The 16,733-nt window shown below is 39.9% G+C and overlaps 1 protein-coding gene across 1 annotated transcript in view; it reads left to right on the top strand.

Moving 5' to 3' along the window:
* The window catches only part of CORIN (corin, serine peptidase), a 279,559-nt gene that overhangs the window by 244,911 nt on the left and 17,915 nt on the right, over positions 1-16,733 (top strand). Inside the window, 3 exon segments of the mRNA XM_088836324.1 lie at positions 8,712-8,828; positions 11,442-11,491; positions 11,645-11,819. Of these exon segments, the coding sequence (XP_088692450.1) occupies positions 8,712-8,828; positions 11,442-11,491; positions 11,645-11,819 (342 nt within the window).

Here is a 16,733-nt window from a genome sequence, read left to right as displayed (position 1 = left end):
AACCACTGATTTAAGGAGTCCAAGCTTTCTTTCTATATTTGACTTGAAAGTTATCTTGATCAAAATGGGAAGATAGAATAATTTTCTTTAACAGCTTGTTAACTCAAATTATAATATCTAATATATTATCTAATACGATATAGTTATCAGTTCAGTTCAGTAACTCAGTCATGTCTGACTCTTTACAACCCCATGGACTACATCACGTCAGGCTTCCCTGTCCATCACCAACTCCTGGAGCTTGCTCAAATTCATGTCCACCAGGTCGGTGATGCCATCTAACTATCTCATCCTCTGTCATCCCCTTCTCCTTCCACCTTCAATCTTTCCCAGCATCAGGGTCTTTTCTAATGGGTCAGAATTTTGCATCAGATGGCCAAAGTATTGGAGCTTCAGCTTCAGCTTCTTCAGTCCTTCCAATGAATATTCAGGACTGATTTATTTTAGGATTGACTGGTTGGATTTCCTTGCAGTCCAAGGGACTGTCAAGAGTCTTCTCTAACACCACAGTTCAAAAGCATCAATTCTTTGGTGCTTAGCTTTCTTTATGGTTCAACTCTCACATCCATTCATGACTACTGGAAAAACCATAGCTTTGACTAGATGGACATTTGTTGACAAAGTAGTGTCTCTGCTTTTTAATATGCTATCTAGATTGATCATGGAGAAGGCAATGGCAACCCACTCCAGTACTGTTGCCTGGAAAATCCCAGGGACAGAGGAGCCTGTTGGGCTGCCGTCTATGGGGTTGCACAGAGTCGGACACGACTGACGCGACTTAGCAACAGCAGCAGCAGCAGCAGCAGGTTGGTTATAGCTTTTATTCCAAAGAGCAAGCGTCTTTTAATTTCATGGCTGCAGTCACTGTCTGCAGTGATTTTGGAGCTCCCCAAAATAAATTCTGTCATGGTTACCATTGTTTCCCCATCTATTTGCCATGAAGTGATGGGACCAGATGCCATGATCATAGTTTTCTGAATGTTGAGTTTTAAGCCAATTTTTTACTCTCCTCTTTCACTTTCATCAAGAGGCTTTTTAGTTCCTCTTCACTTTCTGCCATAAGGATGGTTTCATCTGCATATCTGAGGTTATTGATATTTCTCCTAATGGTCTTGATTCCAGCTTGTGCTTCATCAAGCCCGCCATTTCTCATGATGTACTCTGTACATAAGTTAAATAAACAGGGTGACAACATACAGCCTTGACATACACCTTTCCTAATTTGGAACCAGTCCATTGTTCCATGTCTGGTTCTAACTGTTGTTTTTTGACCTGCATACAGGTTTCTCAGGAGGCAGGTAAGGTGATCTGGTATTCCCATCTCTTGAAGAATTTTCCACAGTGTATTGTGATCCACACAGTCAAAGGCTTTGGCATAGTCAATAAAGCAGAAGTAGATGTTTTTCTGGAACTCTCTTGCTTTTTCTATGAACCAATAGATGTTGGCAATTTGATCTCTGGTTCCTCTGCCTTCTCTAAATCCAGCTTGAACATCTGGAATTTCTCGGTTCATGTACTATTGAAGCCTTGCTTGGAGAATTTTTGAGAATGATATAGTATATTGGCCTCTATCTATACTGCTGCTCTGGCCCCCACAAGTGTTTGGGATAGGTCTATACCTGGGTCTTAGTTTTCTCACACAGTCAATAGAGGGCATTGGAATAGATTGTGGCTTGAATTTTCTTCTCTGTATATGATTTCATGGTTGCTCTAGAAGCATGTGACTTCATTCCCTGCATAGACACCTTAAGATATAGTGACTTTGATAGTTCATCACTAGAAAGGTATTGTTTTGCTCTTTTGGTCTCTACCCAAGAGGATTTCTTTGTCTCTTGATATAAAATGAAAATTATACATCAAACTAACTACCATGGGTAAACAAATTTGAGTAGTTAAGTTCCAGATATATTTTCATAGCATGGCTTACATTATATGTGTAGCTATAAAAATTAAGATGTATAGGCACACCTAGTCTTGATAAGTATGTAAACTGGCATTACTCTCTGAAGGGGAAATTCATACTATTTATCAAAAATTTACATTTTGATTCAATAGTTTAATTTCTAGGAATTTATTCTCAGGTCACACTTGTGCATGTGGGAAAAGCTGAGTGGTTAAGGTGTTAACTGCTGTTTTTTCATTATAACTCCAAATTGGAAATGGTCACAATAAAGGATTGACGAAATAAATGTCCGTGCATGTAACGGAACACTGTTCAGCTATGGAAAGAACGTGGTGTGTGCTCTGAGTAAGAGGAGGGCTGCCCGGTGCTCCCAGTGTTAGGAGAGGTACTCTGACGTCAGACCAAGCCATGCAGTACCAGAGCTGTGTGACCTGGGGAAAATTTTGTATTCTCGCATTGCCTCAATTTTTTCATCTCCAAAATGGTGAATAACAATAAAGCATACTTCCCTGGTGGTTCAGACGGTAAATAATCCACCTGCAATGTGGGAGACCTGGGTTCGATCCCTGGGTCAGGAATATCCCCTGGAGGAGGAAATGGTAACCTGCTCCAGCATTCTTGCCTGGAGAATCCCATGGAAAGAGGGGCCTGGCAGGCTACAGTCCATGGGATTGCAAAGAGTCAGACACTACTGAGTGACTTTCACATGTCCATATACATACTTCACAAAGTTGTTGAGGGGATTAAATAATATAAACCAGGTTAATCTTATAGTGCATTGCCTATAGAAAATAAGTAATAGTTATTAATGTCATCATTATTAATATCATCTAGCTATTACTGTGCAAAGATTTCCAAGATAGGTCCTTAAATGAAAACATCAACACCATACAGAACAATACTGTTGTTCAGTCACTAATGTCCAACCCTTTGCGACCCATGAACAGCAGCATATCAGGCTTCCCTGTCTGTCACTATCTCCCAGAAATGTATATAGACTAAAAACAGAGGGATACAAGCATTACAGACAGTGCTTGGCAAGGATACTCAAATGCTATTTACAGTGGTGATTTTATACATCTTGGATGGGAAGACTATTTTTTCATTGTATAATGTTTGGATTTTTTCCATGTATAAGTGTTACTTTTATGATTTTAAAAATTATTTAAAGAAAAAACTTTGAAACTACACAGATGCTCAGATTCTGTATAATGGCAGAAGTTGAACCATATGGATTCACCGATTTATTTTAATGGGTGATAGGACGACATTTCTAGTGCTAAGAAGCATGCTAGTGTTTGAGTTTCATGGGAAACTAATTTTCATAATGATACTCCCTTCTCGATGAATTTCTTAGGTTTTCCACTTAACGTAACTGAGAGGTTCAGGCTAAATTGCCTTTCTTGGAGGCTAATAGAATAAAATGCAAAAACATCCCTCAAGATGATTGAAGGGACCTTGGTTCCTTTGCAATGATTTTCCCAACCAGCCTCAGTGCAAATCCTATGCTTACACCGGATTGTCCTCATGTGGGTCCCTTTTGCCCTGTGAATATCTGCCTAAGGACTGTTTTCATTAAATAACAGATCTGAAGCTGATCTTCCTTTGGCTTTTTGCCAATAAAAATGCATGGATTTAGGAGGCCACAGATTGTTCTATTGCAGACAGAAATTCTCAGGATGCAGGTATTAAGAGAAACCTTGAAACCTTGAGTGGTATGCATGACCTCTGATTTCTCTACTTGCCATCCCACTGTGCCTCCACATACAGCACTTCTGGGACTACTGGAAAGTCACAGCCTCATTTTGGTTAAGGAAAAAAATTCCCATTTTTCAGTCAGTTTTGTGGCATATTCAATTATATAACAGTTCATTCAAGAATCTAAATCAATTAAAGCTTGTGCAATGCTTCTTAAAGTATGGGAGGGGGTTATGCAGTTTTTAAAAAATCAAATGATTAGAGTTCATCTGTTATGAAGAACTCTGTTTTGTTTTTAATTTTTTGGCTCTTAATCTATCCTCAAGTCGTTAGAGGGCTTTATTAAAAATAACTGCATTTGGTGAGATTTTTTTTAAAAATATTTTTTATATTTTGTGATTACACTCATTTTTAAATAATGCTCACCAGGTGAAATGGTAACTTTTCTTTCAATGCCACTGAGTCTAACTTTCCTTCCCTTCCTGTGCTCTCTCCCTGTTTTTGAAAAAAAAAAAAAAAAGACATTCCATTATCAAAAGAGCAAGTTGTTAAGCTCACAGACTTAGTGCTACTACCACTTCAAGGTTTCCAGGTTCATGTGAGTCCTCACTGCTGCTCACCATACTTTTATCTTTGATATGTTTTTCCAAATACCTTCACCAGAGAGCAACTTCATATACACATCACTTTCCTCACCACTGGGCACCCCTGCCACTGCCCCTCCCCCACACCTTTCATCTGAGGCTCTCCCTTCCTTCTTGAAATGAAAAGTAGAGACTATCCAGTTATCATACTGTTCATGGGGTTCTCAAGGCAAGAATATTGAAGTGGTTTGCCATTCCGTTTTCCAGTGGACCATGTTTTGTCAGAATACTCCACCATGACCTGTCTGACTTGGGTGGCCCTACATGGCATGGCTCATAGTTTCATTGAGTTAGAGAAGGCTGTGGTCCATGTGATCAGATTGGTTAGTTTTCTGTGATTGTGGTTTTCAGTCTGTCTGCCCTCTGATGGAGAGGAGAAGAGGCTTATGGAAGCTTCCTGATGGGAGAGACTGACTGAGGGGGAAACTGGGTCTTGTTCTGATGGGCTCAGTAAATATTTAATCCAATTTTCTGTTGAAGGGTGGGGCTGTGTTACCTCGATGTTATTTGACCTGAGGCCAAACTATGGTAGAGGTAACGAAGATAATGGTGACCTCCTTCAAAAGGTCCCATGCAGGCACTGCTACACGCAGTGCCCTCAACCCTACAGCAGGCCACCACCGACCCACACCTCCATGAGAGACTCTTGGACGCTCATGGGCAATTCTGGGTCAGTCACTTGTGGGGCCACTGCTTCTTTCTCCTGGGTCCTGGTGCACACAAGATTCAGTTTGTGCCCTCCAAGAGTCCCCAGTCCCGTGTAAGTTCTGGTGTTTCTTTGGTGGGGTTAATGGCAACCTCCTCCAAGAGGTCTTATGCTATATCCAAGTCTGTGCCCAGACAAGTAATGCTGAAGCAGCTGAACTTGGATGGTTCCATAAAGACCTACAAGACCTTCTAGAACTAACCCCCCAAAAAGATGTCCTTTTCATTATAGGGGACCAGAATGCAAAAGTAGGAAATCAAAAAATACCTGGAGTAACAGGCGAATTTGCCCTTGGAGTACAGAATGAAGCGGGGCAAAGGCTAAGGGAGTTTTGCCAAGAGAAAGCACTGGTCATAGCAAACACCCTCTTCCAGCAACACAAGAGAAGACTGTACACATGGATATCACCAGATGGCCAACAATGAAATCAGATTGATTATATTCTTTACAGCCAAAGATGGAGAAGCTCTATACAGTCAGCAAAAACAAGACCAGGAGCTGACTGTGGCTCAGATCATGAACTCCTTACTGCCAAATTCAGACTTAAATTGAAGAAAGTGGGGAAAACCACCAGACCATTCAGGTGTGACCTAAATCAAATCCCTTATGATTATACAGTGGAAGTGAGAAATAGACTCAAGGGATTAGATCTGATAGGCAGAGTGCCTGAAGAACTATGGACGGAGGTTCATGACATTGTATGGGAGGCAGTGATCAAGACCATCCCCAAGAAAAAATAATGCAAAAAGGCAAAATGTTTGTCTGAGGAGGCCTTACAAATAGCTATGAAAAGAAAGACAAGCGAAAGGCAAAGGAGAAAAGGAAAGCTATATCCATTTTAATGCAGAGTTCCAAAGAAAAGCAAGGAGAAATAAGAAAGCCTTCCTCAGTGATCAGTGCAAAGAAATAGAGGAAAACAATAGAATGGGAAAGACTAGAGATCTCTTCAAGAAAATTAGAGATACCAAGGGAACATTTCATGCAAAGATGGACACAATAAAGGACAGAAATGGTATGGACCTAACAGAAGCAGAAGATATTAAGAAGAGGTGGCAAGAATACACAGAAGAACTATACAAAAAAGATCTTCATGACCCAGATAATCATGATGGTGTGATCACTCACCTAGAGCGAGGCATCCTGGAATGTGAAGTCAAATGGGCCTTAGGAAGCATCACTATGAACAAAGCTAGTAGAGGTGATGGAATTCCAGTGGAGCTATTTCAAATCCTGAAAGATGATGCTGTGAAAGTGCTGCACTCAATATGCCAGCAAATTTGGAAAACTCAGCAGTGGCCACAGGACTGGAAAAGGTCAATTTTCATTTCAATCCCAAAGAAAGGCAATGCCAAAGAATGCTTAAACTACCACACAGTTGTGTTTATCTCACACTCTAGTAAAGTAATGCTCAAAGTTCTTCAAGTCAGTCTTCAACAGTACATGAACTGTGAACTTCCAGATGTTCAAGCTGATTTTAGAAAAATCAGAGGAACCAGAGATCAATTTGCCAACATCTGCTGGATCATGGAAAAAGCAAGAGAGTTCCAGAAAAATGTCTATTTCTGCTTTATTGACTACACCAAAGCCTTTGACTGTGTGGATCACAATACACTGTGGAAAATACTTAAAGAGATCGGAATACCATATCACCTGACCTGCCTCATGAGAAATCTGTTTGTAGGTCAAGAAGCAACAGTTAGAACTGGACATGAAACAACAGACTGGTTCCAAATCGGGAAAGGAGTACATCAAGGATGTATATTGTCACCCTGCTTATTTAACTTATATGCAGAGTACATCATGCAAAATGCTGGACTGGATGAAGCAGAAGCTGAAATCAAGATTACTGGGAGGAAAGTGAAGAAGAACTAAAGAGCCTCTTGATGAAAGTGAAAGAGGAGAGTGAAAAAGTTGGTTTAAAGCTCAACATTCAGAAAACTAAGATCATGTCATCTGGTCCCATTACTTCATGGCAAATAGATGGGGAAACAGTGGAAACAGTGACAGACTTGATTTTTTGGGGCTCCACAATCACTGCAGACAGTGACTGCAGCCATGAAATTAAAAGACGCTTGCTCCTTGGAAGAAAAGTTTTGACCAGCCTAGACAGCATATTAAAAAGCAGAGACATTACTTTGTCAACAAATGTCTGTCTAGTCAAAGCTATGGTTTTCCCAGTAGTCATGTATGGGTGTAAGAGTTGGACTATAAAGAAAGCTGAGCACTGAAGTATTGATGCGTTTGAACTGTGTTGTTGGAGAAGACTCTTGACAGTCCCTTGGACTGCAAAGAGATCCAACCAGTCCGTCCTAAAGGTAATCAGTCCTGAATATTCATTGGAAGGACTGATGCTGAAGCTGAAACTCCAATACTTTGGCCAACTGATGCGAAAAACTGACTCATTTGAAGAGACTCTGATGCTGGGAAAGATTGAAGGTGGGAGGAGAAGAGGACGACAGGGGATAAGATGGTTGTATGGCATCACTGACTCAATGGACGTGAGTTTGAGTAAACTCTCGAAGTTGGTGATGGACAGAGAAGCCTGGCATGCTGCAGTCCATGGGGTCACAAAAGTTGGATAAAACTGGGGGACTGAACTGATCTGATTATCTGATTTGCATTCTCTAATGAATTCTCTTGAATTTTCTCCCCATCTTCAAATCCAAGTACCTACTTTCTTCTCTTCTACTTTCTTCCAGATTCAGAAGGAACCCCACTTCCTTCTGTCTAAAATTAATTCCACCACCTCATAGACCTGTGATAGTATCAGTTGAAAAAGATCCAAAAAATTTTCTTCAAATATGGATTGCCTAAGTGAACCAACTATTTCTTGAAGTATAGGATATTTTACACAAAAACCCAGACAGTTTTGAAACTTAAAATTTTAAAACTTGGGTACAGGGCAACTGTATTTTTGTGATATCTCAATGAGGCATTCACAGCAGAGTAGTGGTGGAAGCTGAGTGAGAATATAGGTAAACAGCAAAATGATGCTCACCCCTATCTCTGCTTTCTAGAGTCCTTCCTAATTTTTAGTGCATAAAGATTTTGCAGTATGTTGAAAAAATTCCACCACAATTTTATACTGTCTAAACAGACACTAAATAGCCATTGATTTTCTCTGCTTATTACTTATTGTAAGATATTGCTTTATTGTAAGATTACACTAGGTAAGAAAAGAAGATGAAAAAATACTCCAGGCAATTAAATTTTATTTACTTTTGATTCCTGCCTAAACTTGCTCTTGTTTTTCAGGTATTGGCTTTTACATGGCATATGTTAGAATTCCAGCATCTCAGATGTACAAATATATTTCAGCAGAGAATGACTAAAATAGCTGTAACATTGTGGATCTTTATTGCTTCAGGATACTTTTAGTAACTTCTCTTGCTGATCACATTCCATAGCAAACTTTTTTAAATACTAATCCCCCTCTTGAAATATTGACTATTAATTTAATGCTTCTTTTTTGTAAGAGTTGTTATTGTTGTTGTTTAGTCACTAAGTCTTGCCTGACTCCTTTATGACCTCATGGACGTAGCCCCCCAGGCTCCTCTGTCCATGGAATTCTCCAGGCAAGAATACTGGAGTAGGTTGCCATTTCCTTCTACAGGGGATCTTCCTGACCCAGAGATCGAACCCATGTCTTCTGCATTGGCAGGCAGATTCTTTACCACTGAAAGTAAGTGCTCAATAATGATATTGCTTGGTCAAAGATCATTGTACTAGAATATTTATCTTGTATTTGTCTTTCTATTAGGGAACCGACTGTGACCAAATTGATAGAGGAACAGAAGGAAGACCAACAGTGGCTTACATTACACTCCAACTGGGAGAGCCTTAATGCAACAACTTTGCATGAACTACTGGTAAAAGGGTAAGACAAGCCATCACTAGAGCTGTGTAGAGTGGATTATGGAGCAAAAGTCTATCATCAGGGCCCTGCTTCTGTTTCAGATCTAAGGTATTCTAAATATGTCACATCAAAGAGGAACTTCCATAGACTACCTAAGGACATTTGTATTTCAATGTCATTCGGCTTTTTTCCTTCTTTGTAGACATACATCTTTTTCTTTTGGCTAATTGCATTTTTAATAGCAATTACAGAAACTATCATAGTGTAGGAGGAGGAACTTGGGTTCTAATCTTGGAGTGTTTTTCACATCCTGTTTGAAATAAGTTCTTAATGTCTACACTTCCTACAGATGCTACATGGAACTAGTTAACAGAGGAAATGGAAGTAATGACAGCTGATAAAACTCAGAGAATCTGAGAAAAAAGCAGACACACAAAGAAACTGTAATCAAGTAACCTCGAAAGTTCACTTCTGAAAAATTTCCCCTAAAATAAATTGTGGAATGTTAAAAAGCATTGCCTCCCTTGTCTATAGGCAGGGGTGCAGGAGAAAGATACATTGAGGGAATTAACACATTTAGTAATTATGACATTGTAGGGGCATAGCTATAGAGTATTTACATAAAACTTGCTCAGATTCACAGCCCACAAATGGTAAGTGCTATTCTCTGAACTCAAAACAAGTTTTTATGACTCCAAAGATTTTAATTAGTGCTAGAGAAACTACCTCTTAAGAATTTCAAAGAAGAAAATTAAAAGGTGGGTCATTTTTCTTTAGATGTCTTGACATTTTCCCTATAGACAAAATTGTGACTAAATTTCTGCAAAGCTGTCAACTGAAGCACTTTCTCCAAAACAATGACCTGAATCTTCCAACAGAGTGGTTTGTTTTCCCAAACTGGAACTTCCAGGAAAACCCTTCTAGGTTGGTAGATAGATGGATAGATGGATAGATAGATAAAGTCACTTGAAATTGGAAGTCAGTGAATCTAATTCTAGTCCTGCCTTACTTCCTAGATATGTGATCCCAAACAACCTCAATTTCTTTTTAAAATAAAAGTTAAGACAGTCTCTGATCTTTCCCTATTCCTAAAAGCTATGATTTTAAGATCTAATAGATAACAGCTAATTATTGCTATCTTTTCTATGCCTGGTTTATTGTTGAGCTCTGAGGGGATATAGAAGTGATGAGGGGGACAAGAACCCTGGTCTCAGGAAACATACACTTGAGAAGTGAAAAGAGAGAGTATAAGCAATAACAAACAGAATGAATTTCACATATTTGGAAGTGCTACAAAGAAACTAAGGATAATGAGGCAGGGAGTGAGGAGATAGGACTTCAGGTTATGGGAAGGTAAAACGTGTATGTGCTTTTTTTGTATTATATATATATATATATATGTATATGTATACACACATCCCTGTGCAAATTTAGCAACAAAAGAAAATATAGCAGGTCTTCAAAAAGGAATGTGGACATTAATACTTAGGGTTTTGTTTCGTTTTTTTCTGACAGATCGAGGATTCTAAGCGCATCCTAGTATATTTGATAGTCTCAGTGTTTTTTTTCCTTTAAATTTGCATTGTAGAATAAATGCTTAGAAGAGAACCTTGTGATATAAACTTATCACACCCTAAACTGAATTCTCTTGTGCAGCCACATTGATAGATGCTTAAATGTGGCCATGTGTTTTCCTTCAAAACTTAACTCTGATTTTTAAAAAGCTTTGCTTTCCTGAATGCACTGTTTCTATGAGTTCCACCTATTGATTCTGATCCTGCCACCTAGAGTAACAGGGCATAAATTTCATCCCCTTTCTTCCTGTCAGCTAATTATAGATACATAGTCTAACACTGAAAGTTCTCAGCAACATAGAAAACAAATGTATGGTTACTAAAGGTGAAAGGGAAGCAGGGAGAGGCAAATTAGGAATATGGGATTAATAGGTACAAACTACTGTACATAAAACAGATAAGCAACAAAGATCTACTGTATAGCATGAGGGATTATATTCAATATCTTATCATAAGCTATAATGGAGTATAATCAGAAAAAATAACTGAATTACAGTGCTGTATACTTGAAACTAACACAATACTGTAAATCAACTACAGTTTTTTAAAAGTCTCTACAAGATTCTCTTCTAGTCTAAATATTCAGTTCCTTTGTCTGTTCTCTAACTTTTTGAAGTAATACATTATTCTCTCAAACCATTTCTCAGTTTCTTTTGGACATACACGCCCTCTTCATAAGCATAAAAATCTGACATGCTCCCTCCTCACCACACATTCTGAGAAGCAGACTAGTTCCTTTCCTTTTCCTCTTCCTACTTTGAAAATCATTGAGTTTATATTCTGGGTGGTGCGAACAGCTAAGGTGATATGAGAAACCTGGCTAACTGTGGGAAGTTTCTCTTCCCACAAATGTGAAATTATATTATCATGATGTTAAATACACTAAAAAAGTACATCCTTCCTATACCCCCACCCCAAAGTGATAGCTGACCACAGCCCTGCCTTGAGAGTTCCTGTCTTAAGTACAACCTGTATGTTGCTTTCCACTGGTAAAGTGTTTGAAGTAAACAATAAATACGTAACTTAATATCATACCATTTTTTTTTGTTTTCAAATCTAGGCAGTCCTGTTACACCAGAAGTAAGATTTCTCTTCTGTGTACTAAACAAGGTGAGAGAATTTGTGGTATAACAATGGTATATGAACCTAACTGGATTGACTCAGGGGGAGAAATGATCTCATACATGACAGCAAAGATGCAGGCATCCAGTTGGGTTTGGTGGTGAGTCACATCTGTCTGCCCTCTGTCCTGCTTCTTGATAGACTGTGGGCACCGCCCTGCTGCCCGGATGAACAAGAGGATTCTAGGGGGTCGGACGAGTCGCCCAGGAAGGTGGCCCTGGCAGTGTTCCCTACAGAGTGAACCCAGTGGGCATATTTGTGGTTGTGTCCTCATTGCCAAGAAATGGGTTCTGACGGTTGCCCACTGCTTCGAGGGGTAAGCTGCACGTTTTCTTTTGCTTTGCCTGAATCTGATCTTTTGTCATTTGGGCATTCTTAATGGCATATGTCATTCTGTAATTCAATGCAGAGGTCATAGTTGATCTCCTTCCCTGGCCTTTATCTGCTTAGATTTTTCTGCCCTTGGCATTATCATGCTCATTTATTGGCAATCAGTTCAGTACAGTTCAGTCACTCAGTTGTGTCCGACTCTTTGTGACCCCATGAATTGCAGCACGCCAGGCCTCCCTGTCCATCACCAACTCCTGGAGTTCACTCAAACTCATGTCCATTGAGTCGGTGATGCCATCCAGCCATCTCATCCTCTGTCGTCCCCTTCTCCTGCCCCCAATCCCTCTCAGCATCAGGGTCTTTTCCAATGAGTCAACTCTTCCCATGAGGTGGCCAAAGCATTGGAGTTTCAGCCTTAGCATCAGTCCTTCCAATGAACGCCCAGGACTGATCTCCTATAGATTTAGATTAATTATTATTTATGTCCTGAAGAGGGAGGGGCAGGAGAAAGTAAAGAAGACTGACTCTTCAGCCAGCATTAGTCTCTTTTCTCGCCCTCTTAAAGACATCAAATGCATATGAAGTTAAACAGCAGGGATTTACTTGGATACTACAATGACATTAGGAGGCTAGAGGAACTGGTGAGGAGTTTGGGAAGCAGAGTGAAAGAGAAAATACGTGTATTAGGGCTGCCCAGAGAAACAGACCAATGAGAGAAAGAGTTTTCAGGGAATTGGCAAACGTTACTGGAGGGTTGGTGGATCTAAAGTCTGAAGGGATGGCAGACATGCTGGAGGCTCGGGTAAGAGCTGCCATAAAAGTCCAAAGGCAGTGTGCTGGCTGGCAACTCCGTCTTGCTTTAGGGGGAATCAGTCTTTGTTCTGTGAAGGTCTCCAACTGATCTGGTAAGGCTCACACACATTATGGAGGGTGATCTGCCAAATGTTGGGGCACCATGGTCTAACCAGTTGGCACATAAAATTAATCATCAAAATATACCTAAGGGGAGCAGAAAAATAAGACCAAGGGGAAACCTATGCCAAATTGACAAACATCCCTGAAGAAGGTCCTTGTTGGTTTAGATTGTTATAATATAATTTCTGAGCAAAATAAAACAAAAAAACAAAACCCAAACCAAGCAATAACAACAGTAATAACAGCAATGAAATCCAACCATTTTTTATGCCCATGGAGGATTCTGGAAGTTAGACTTCCAGAAAAGACATAGCTTGTGGTTTGTCTCTGCTTGGCAATGTCAGGGGCCTCTGCTGGAAGGTTCTAAGGTTCTGGGGCCGGAACCATCTGAAATCTGGCAGTAGATTGTGCCTGTTGGCAGGGGCCCTTGTTTCTCTCCAAGTAGGACTCACAGCTTGGTGGCTAGCATCCCCCAGAGCAAGAGTCCCGAAACAGGAAGCCAGGAGGAAGCTGTGTCACCTTTTTTGATCCAGCCACCAAAGACACACAACCCCCTTCTGCTATGGGGTTGATGAGAGCTGTCATAGCCCCACTCACATTCAAAGGGCGGAAACATGGAGCTCTTCTCTCAGAGAGGAATAGCAAAGTATTTGAGGACTTGTTTTAAAAACCACCATCCTGCCCATTTCTTCTCTTTATTTTTAATAATTTTACTTTATTTAAAAGTATTCTTGCCTGGAGAATCCCCATGGACAGAGAAGCCTGGCGGGCTACAGTCCATGAGGTTTCAAAGAGTTGGACATGACTGAGTGACTAAGCACAGCACAGCGATAATAAATAATAACAAATATTTAAAACCAAAACTCACAATTCTATCACTTCATTAAATTGGTTATTGTCATTTAACCAGGCTAATTTGTAGGGAAAAAAATGCAGTTTCATTTTTTTGCCTATTTGTCTATTATTTTTCCTCTGTGCTCAGTCGCTCAGTCGTGCCCCACTCTTTGTGACACTATGGATGGACTGTAGCCCATTAGGCTGCTCTGTCCATAGGATTTTCCTGGCAAGAATACTGGAGTAGGTTGCCGTATCCTTCTCCAGAGGATCTTCCTGACCCAGGGACTGAACCCTTGTCTCCTGTGTCTCCTGCATTGCAGGCAGATTCTTTACCACTGAGCCACTGGGGATTTCCTCAGCTTTGCTATTTACTTTGTGACCATGGGTCAATTTATAAACATCTCTGGGCTACAGTTTCCTCATCTGTGAAATGAGGAGAGCAACAATCCTGACCTCACAGCATTGGTGGAGGAATCAACTGAAATAGTCTATGTAAGGCCTTAAGAATTATGCCTGATACCAATTAAGACATCAATAAATGTAAATATTTATTTTTAATATATTATTACTATAAACATGCACTCTGACTTTCCCCTTAACATTATGGCGTAGTTTTGCATTTTGCTAGACTATTTTTATCTCCTTCCACACTCTTTCTCTTGTACTTTCTCATCATCCTCAAGGTAACCCCGAGCGATTGTTCCTCCACAGATAAAAACACCTGTTTGTCACAGGGTGTCATTTATTTTTACAATTTGAAATCACACTCTGTACTTTTGTTTGTCAGCTGATTTTCTCATGTGGCAGTATATCATGGACATCCCCTCCAAGTCAACTGATGCAGCTCAAGCTCGTTCTTTTTCAAAGCTAAATGATTACTCCATCACAGAGATTCACAATAACTTTTTCTATTAATATTATTCTTGAGTTAATGGACATTCAGGTTAGTTCCAGTTTACTCTTATTTTAATAACACTGCAGTACATCTTCTTATACAAAGCTACTCACCTATTAGTACCCTTGTTTATACAGGATAGAGTCCCAGAACATATATTCATCTTCATGTGGGGGTTAAAGAAATGAATATATCTTTAATTTCTTGAAATTGTAACCCAGTGAGGAGACAGACATCTAAACAAATAATTAGAATATAACATGAAAATTGATTATAAAAGGGAAATGTGTATGTCTAGCTCTTTGATTGCTCTTTTGGGGAAAATATAATGTAAAAAGTCAAATCAGAACCTCCTCTTGAGAACTTTTAATGTGTAAGAGCGACACCAAATGATAGGAAGAGTCTGTGTAGTATGTCAGGAAATACATTGGAATGTTATTGCTTTGGAAGGGGCCAGATGTTTCCAGATGTCTTTTCCAGTTCCGATTTATAACTCCTTGATAAGCAGAAGATTGTGCTAGCAAGTGCATTCATCAAAAGATGATCACCTAAATGAATCCAACAGCTCTTTAAAGGAACAACACCCTTTAAATGCTAGTTCATTCAGTTCATGTGTCACTTTTGTCATTTCCACATGTGGTATCCAAGTTTCCTCTTTCTGTCAGATCCACTGGACAGATCTGTGAAGTTAAGGAGGAACCTTGCAATAGAGAAGAAATATGTGTTTATAATTAAGGACATGGATATTCTATCCAAGGCCCCAATGAAATTTTGTGGAACTAAATTTTACAGAACTGTCAAGTGGGGCCTGGCCTATCCATAAAAAGTTAGAAATTGCCCAATATCCAGCAAGTCTTTGCTTGAATGGGTGCTGATCTCTTTGATTCTATTTTACAGTCTCTCAAGTTGCCTCAAAAGTTTTTGAGAACCTCTAATTGTAAGCCTGACTCTCTGGAGGAATCATTGATTGCTATAATTAATGGGATTTGCTTCATGTCCTGATCCCATACTTTGGCAGGGCCCAGTGTGGCCCATCAGTAGGTCTTTGCAAGCCTGTCTCTTTTAATTATATTCATGGAGGGGAAAAAGGCAAGGTTGTCTTGCTCTTCCATGGAGAAGTATTTAAAAATCTCAAAGGAAAATTAAAAACATGAGGTACTAAGTTGATTAGATGAAGTCCCAGATGCCCTAATAACAATTTAACTTCCACAGTTCTAAGGAAGAAAGACATTGAGTTTCAGGGGTAATTTAACAAGCAATTTTCCTCCCTTATTCCATCTCCAAAAGACTAAAGGATGAACTTCCTAGGCTGGCACACAACTCATAATTTTCAGAAGTGTCTGATTCCTCTCCAGGAAACCTGTGTGAAAAACTATCCTTTTACTATATGATCACAACCCTTAACCCTGCCAGGTAACCCAGATCTTGATTTCTACCACACCAGTTCTTTACTCCAACACTTGCATTTGCTTATTTGTATGTCTCCTACTATCTCAGTCCATCTGCCTCTTCCTCCTCTCTTTTCTTTCTTTCTCCAGCAAACCTAGTATCCTGGGATCATTACTTCAGTCCTCCCATCAGGACCTTCAACTTCTTTACCCCTATTTCTGCCATACACATCAGGTGGACCTCTAAGAGTCAATGTGAATAGCACATTTTCAATCCTATGCTCTTTAGAACTGAGAACATTTACCCAACGATGCAGTTTAGTGTCATGTCTGACTTTCAGCACCCACTGGACTCTTAATAATACTCAGTAATGTTTTCACCTATTTCTGGACAGCTCTCTTTCTCATTCCCCACAGAACAAAACCCTTGTGCTCACCCACCTGTACTGATCTAACAGTGTTTTAATACAATCAGGAAAAGAAGTGAGTGGTTGGGTCGGACTTTTTATTACTGAGCCCACATGGTCATTTCTTTATCGTTTAGGTACTTATAAACTATGCCAGTCATTTACAGTCTGTTCTTTCCATTCTGTCAACTTGAGAGATCTGATCCATTCCCGTCAAGTACTAATGTCCACTAAAACAGGAATTCTCCATTTGGGATCCATACATCTCCTGGGGGTGCCATTTTCCAACATCACCAGAGAGTGAGCAACTGTGGTGACCCCGACCTGACTCCATGCTCCCAACTTCTCTATCCCTAAAGAGGCATTCTCTGCATTCTACCCACTCCAGTGGCAAATGTCTGGGTCTAGGTTGTAGGCACAGAGAAGGCAATGGCAAGCCACTCCAGTACTCTTGCCTA

Source organism: Moschus berezovskii, chromosome 5 (assembly GCF_049115385.1).
Source record: "Moschus berezovskii isolate FMDL1 chromosome 5, NW_MosBer_1.0, whole genome shotgun sequence".
Lineage (NCBI taxonomy): Eukaryota > Metazoa > Chordata > Mammalia > Artiodactyla > Moschidae > Moschus > Moschus berezovskii.
Note: the sequence above shows the minus strand (reverse complement) of the source record. Positions and strands in the feature narration are given on the sequence as shown.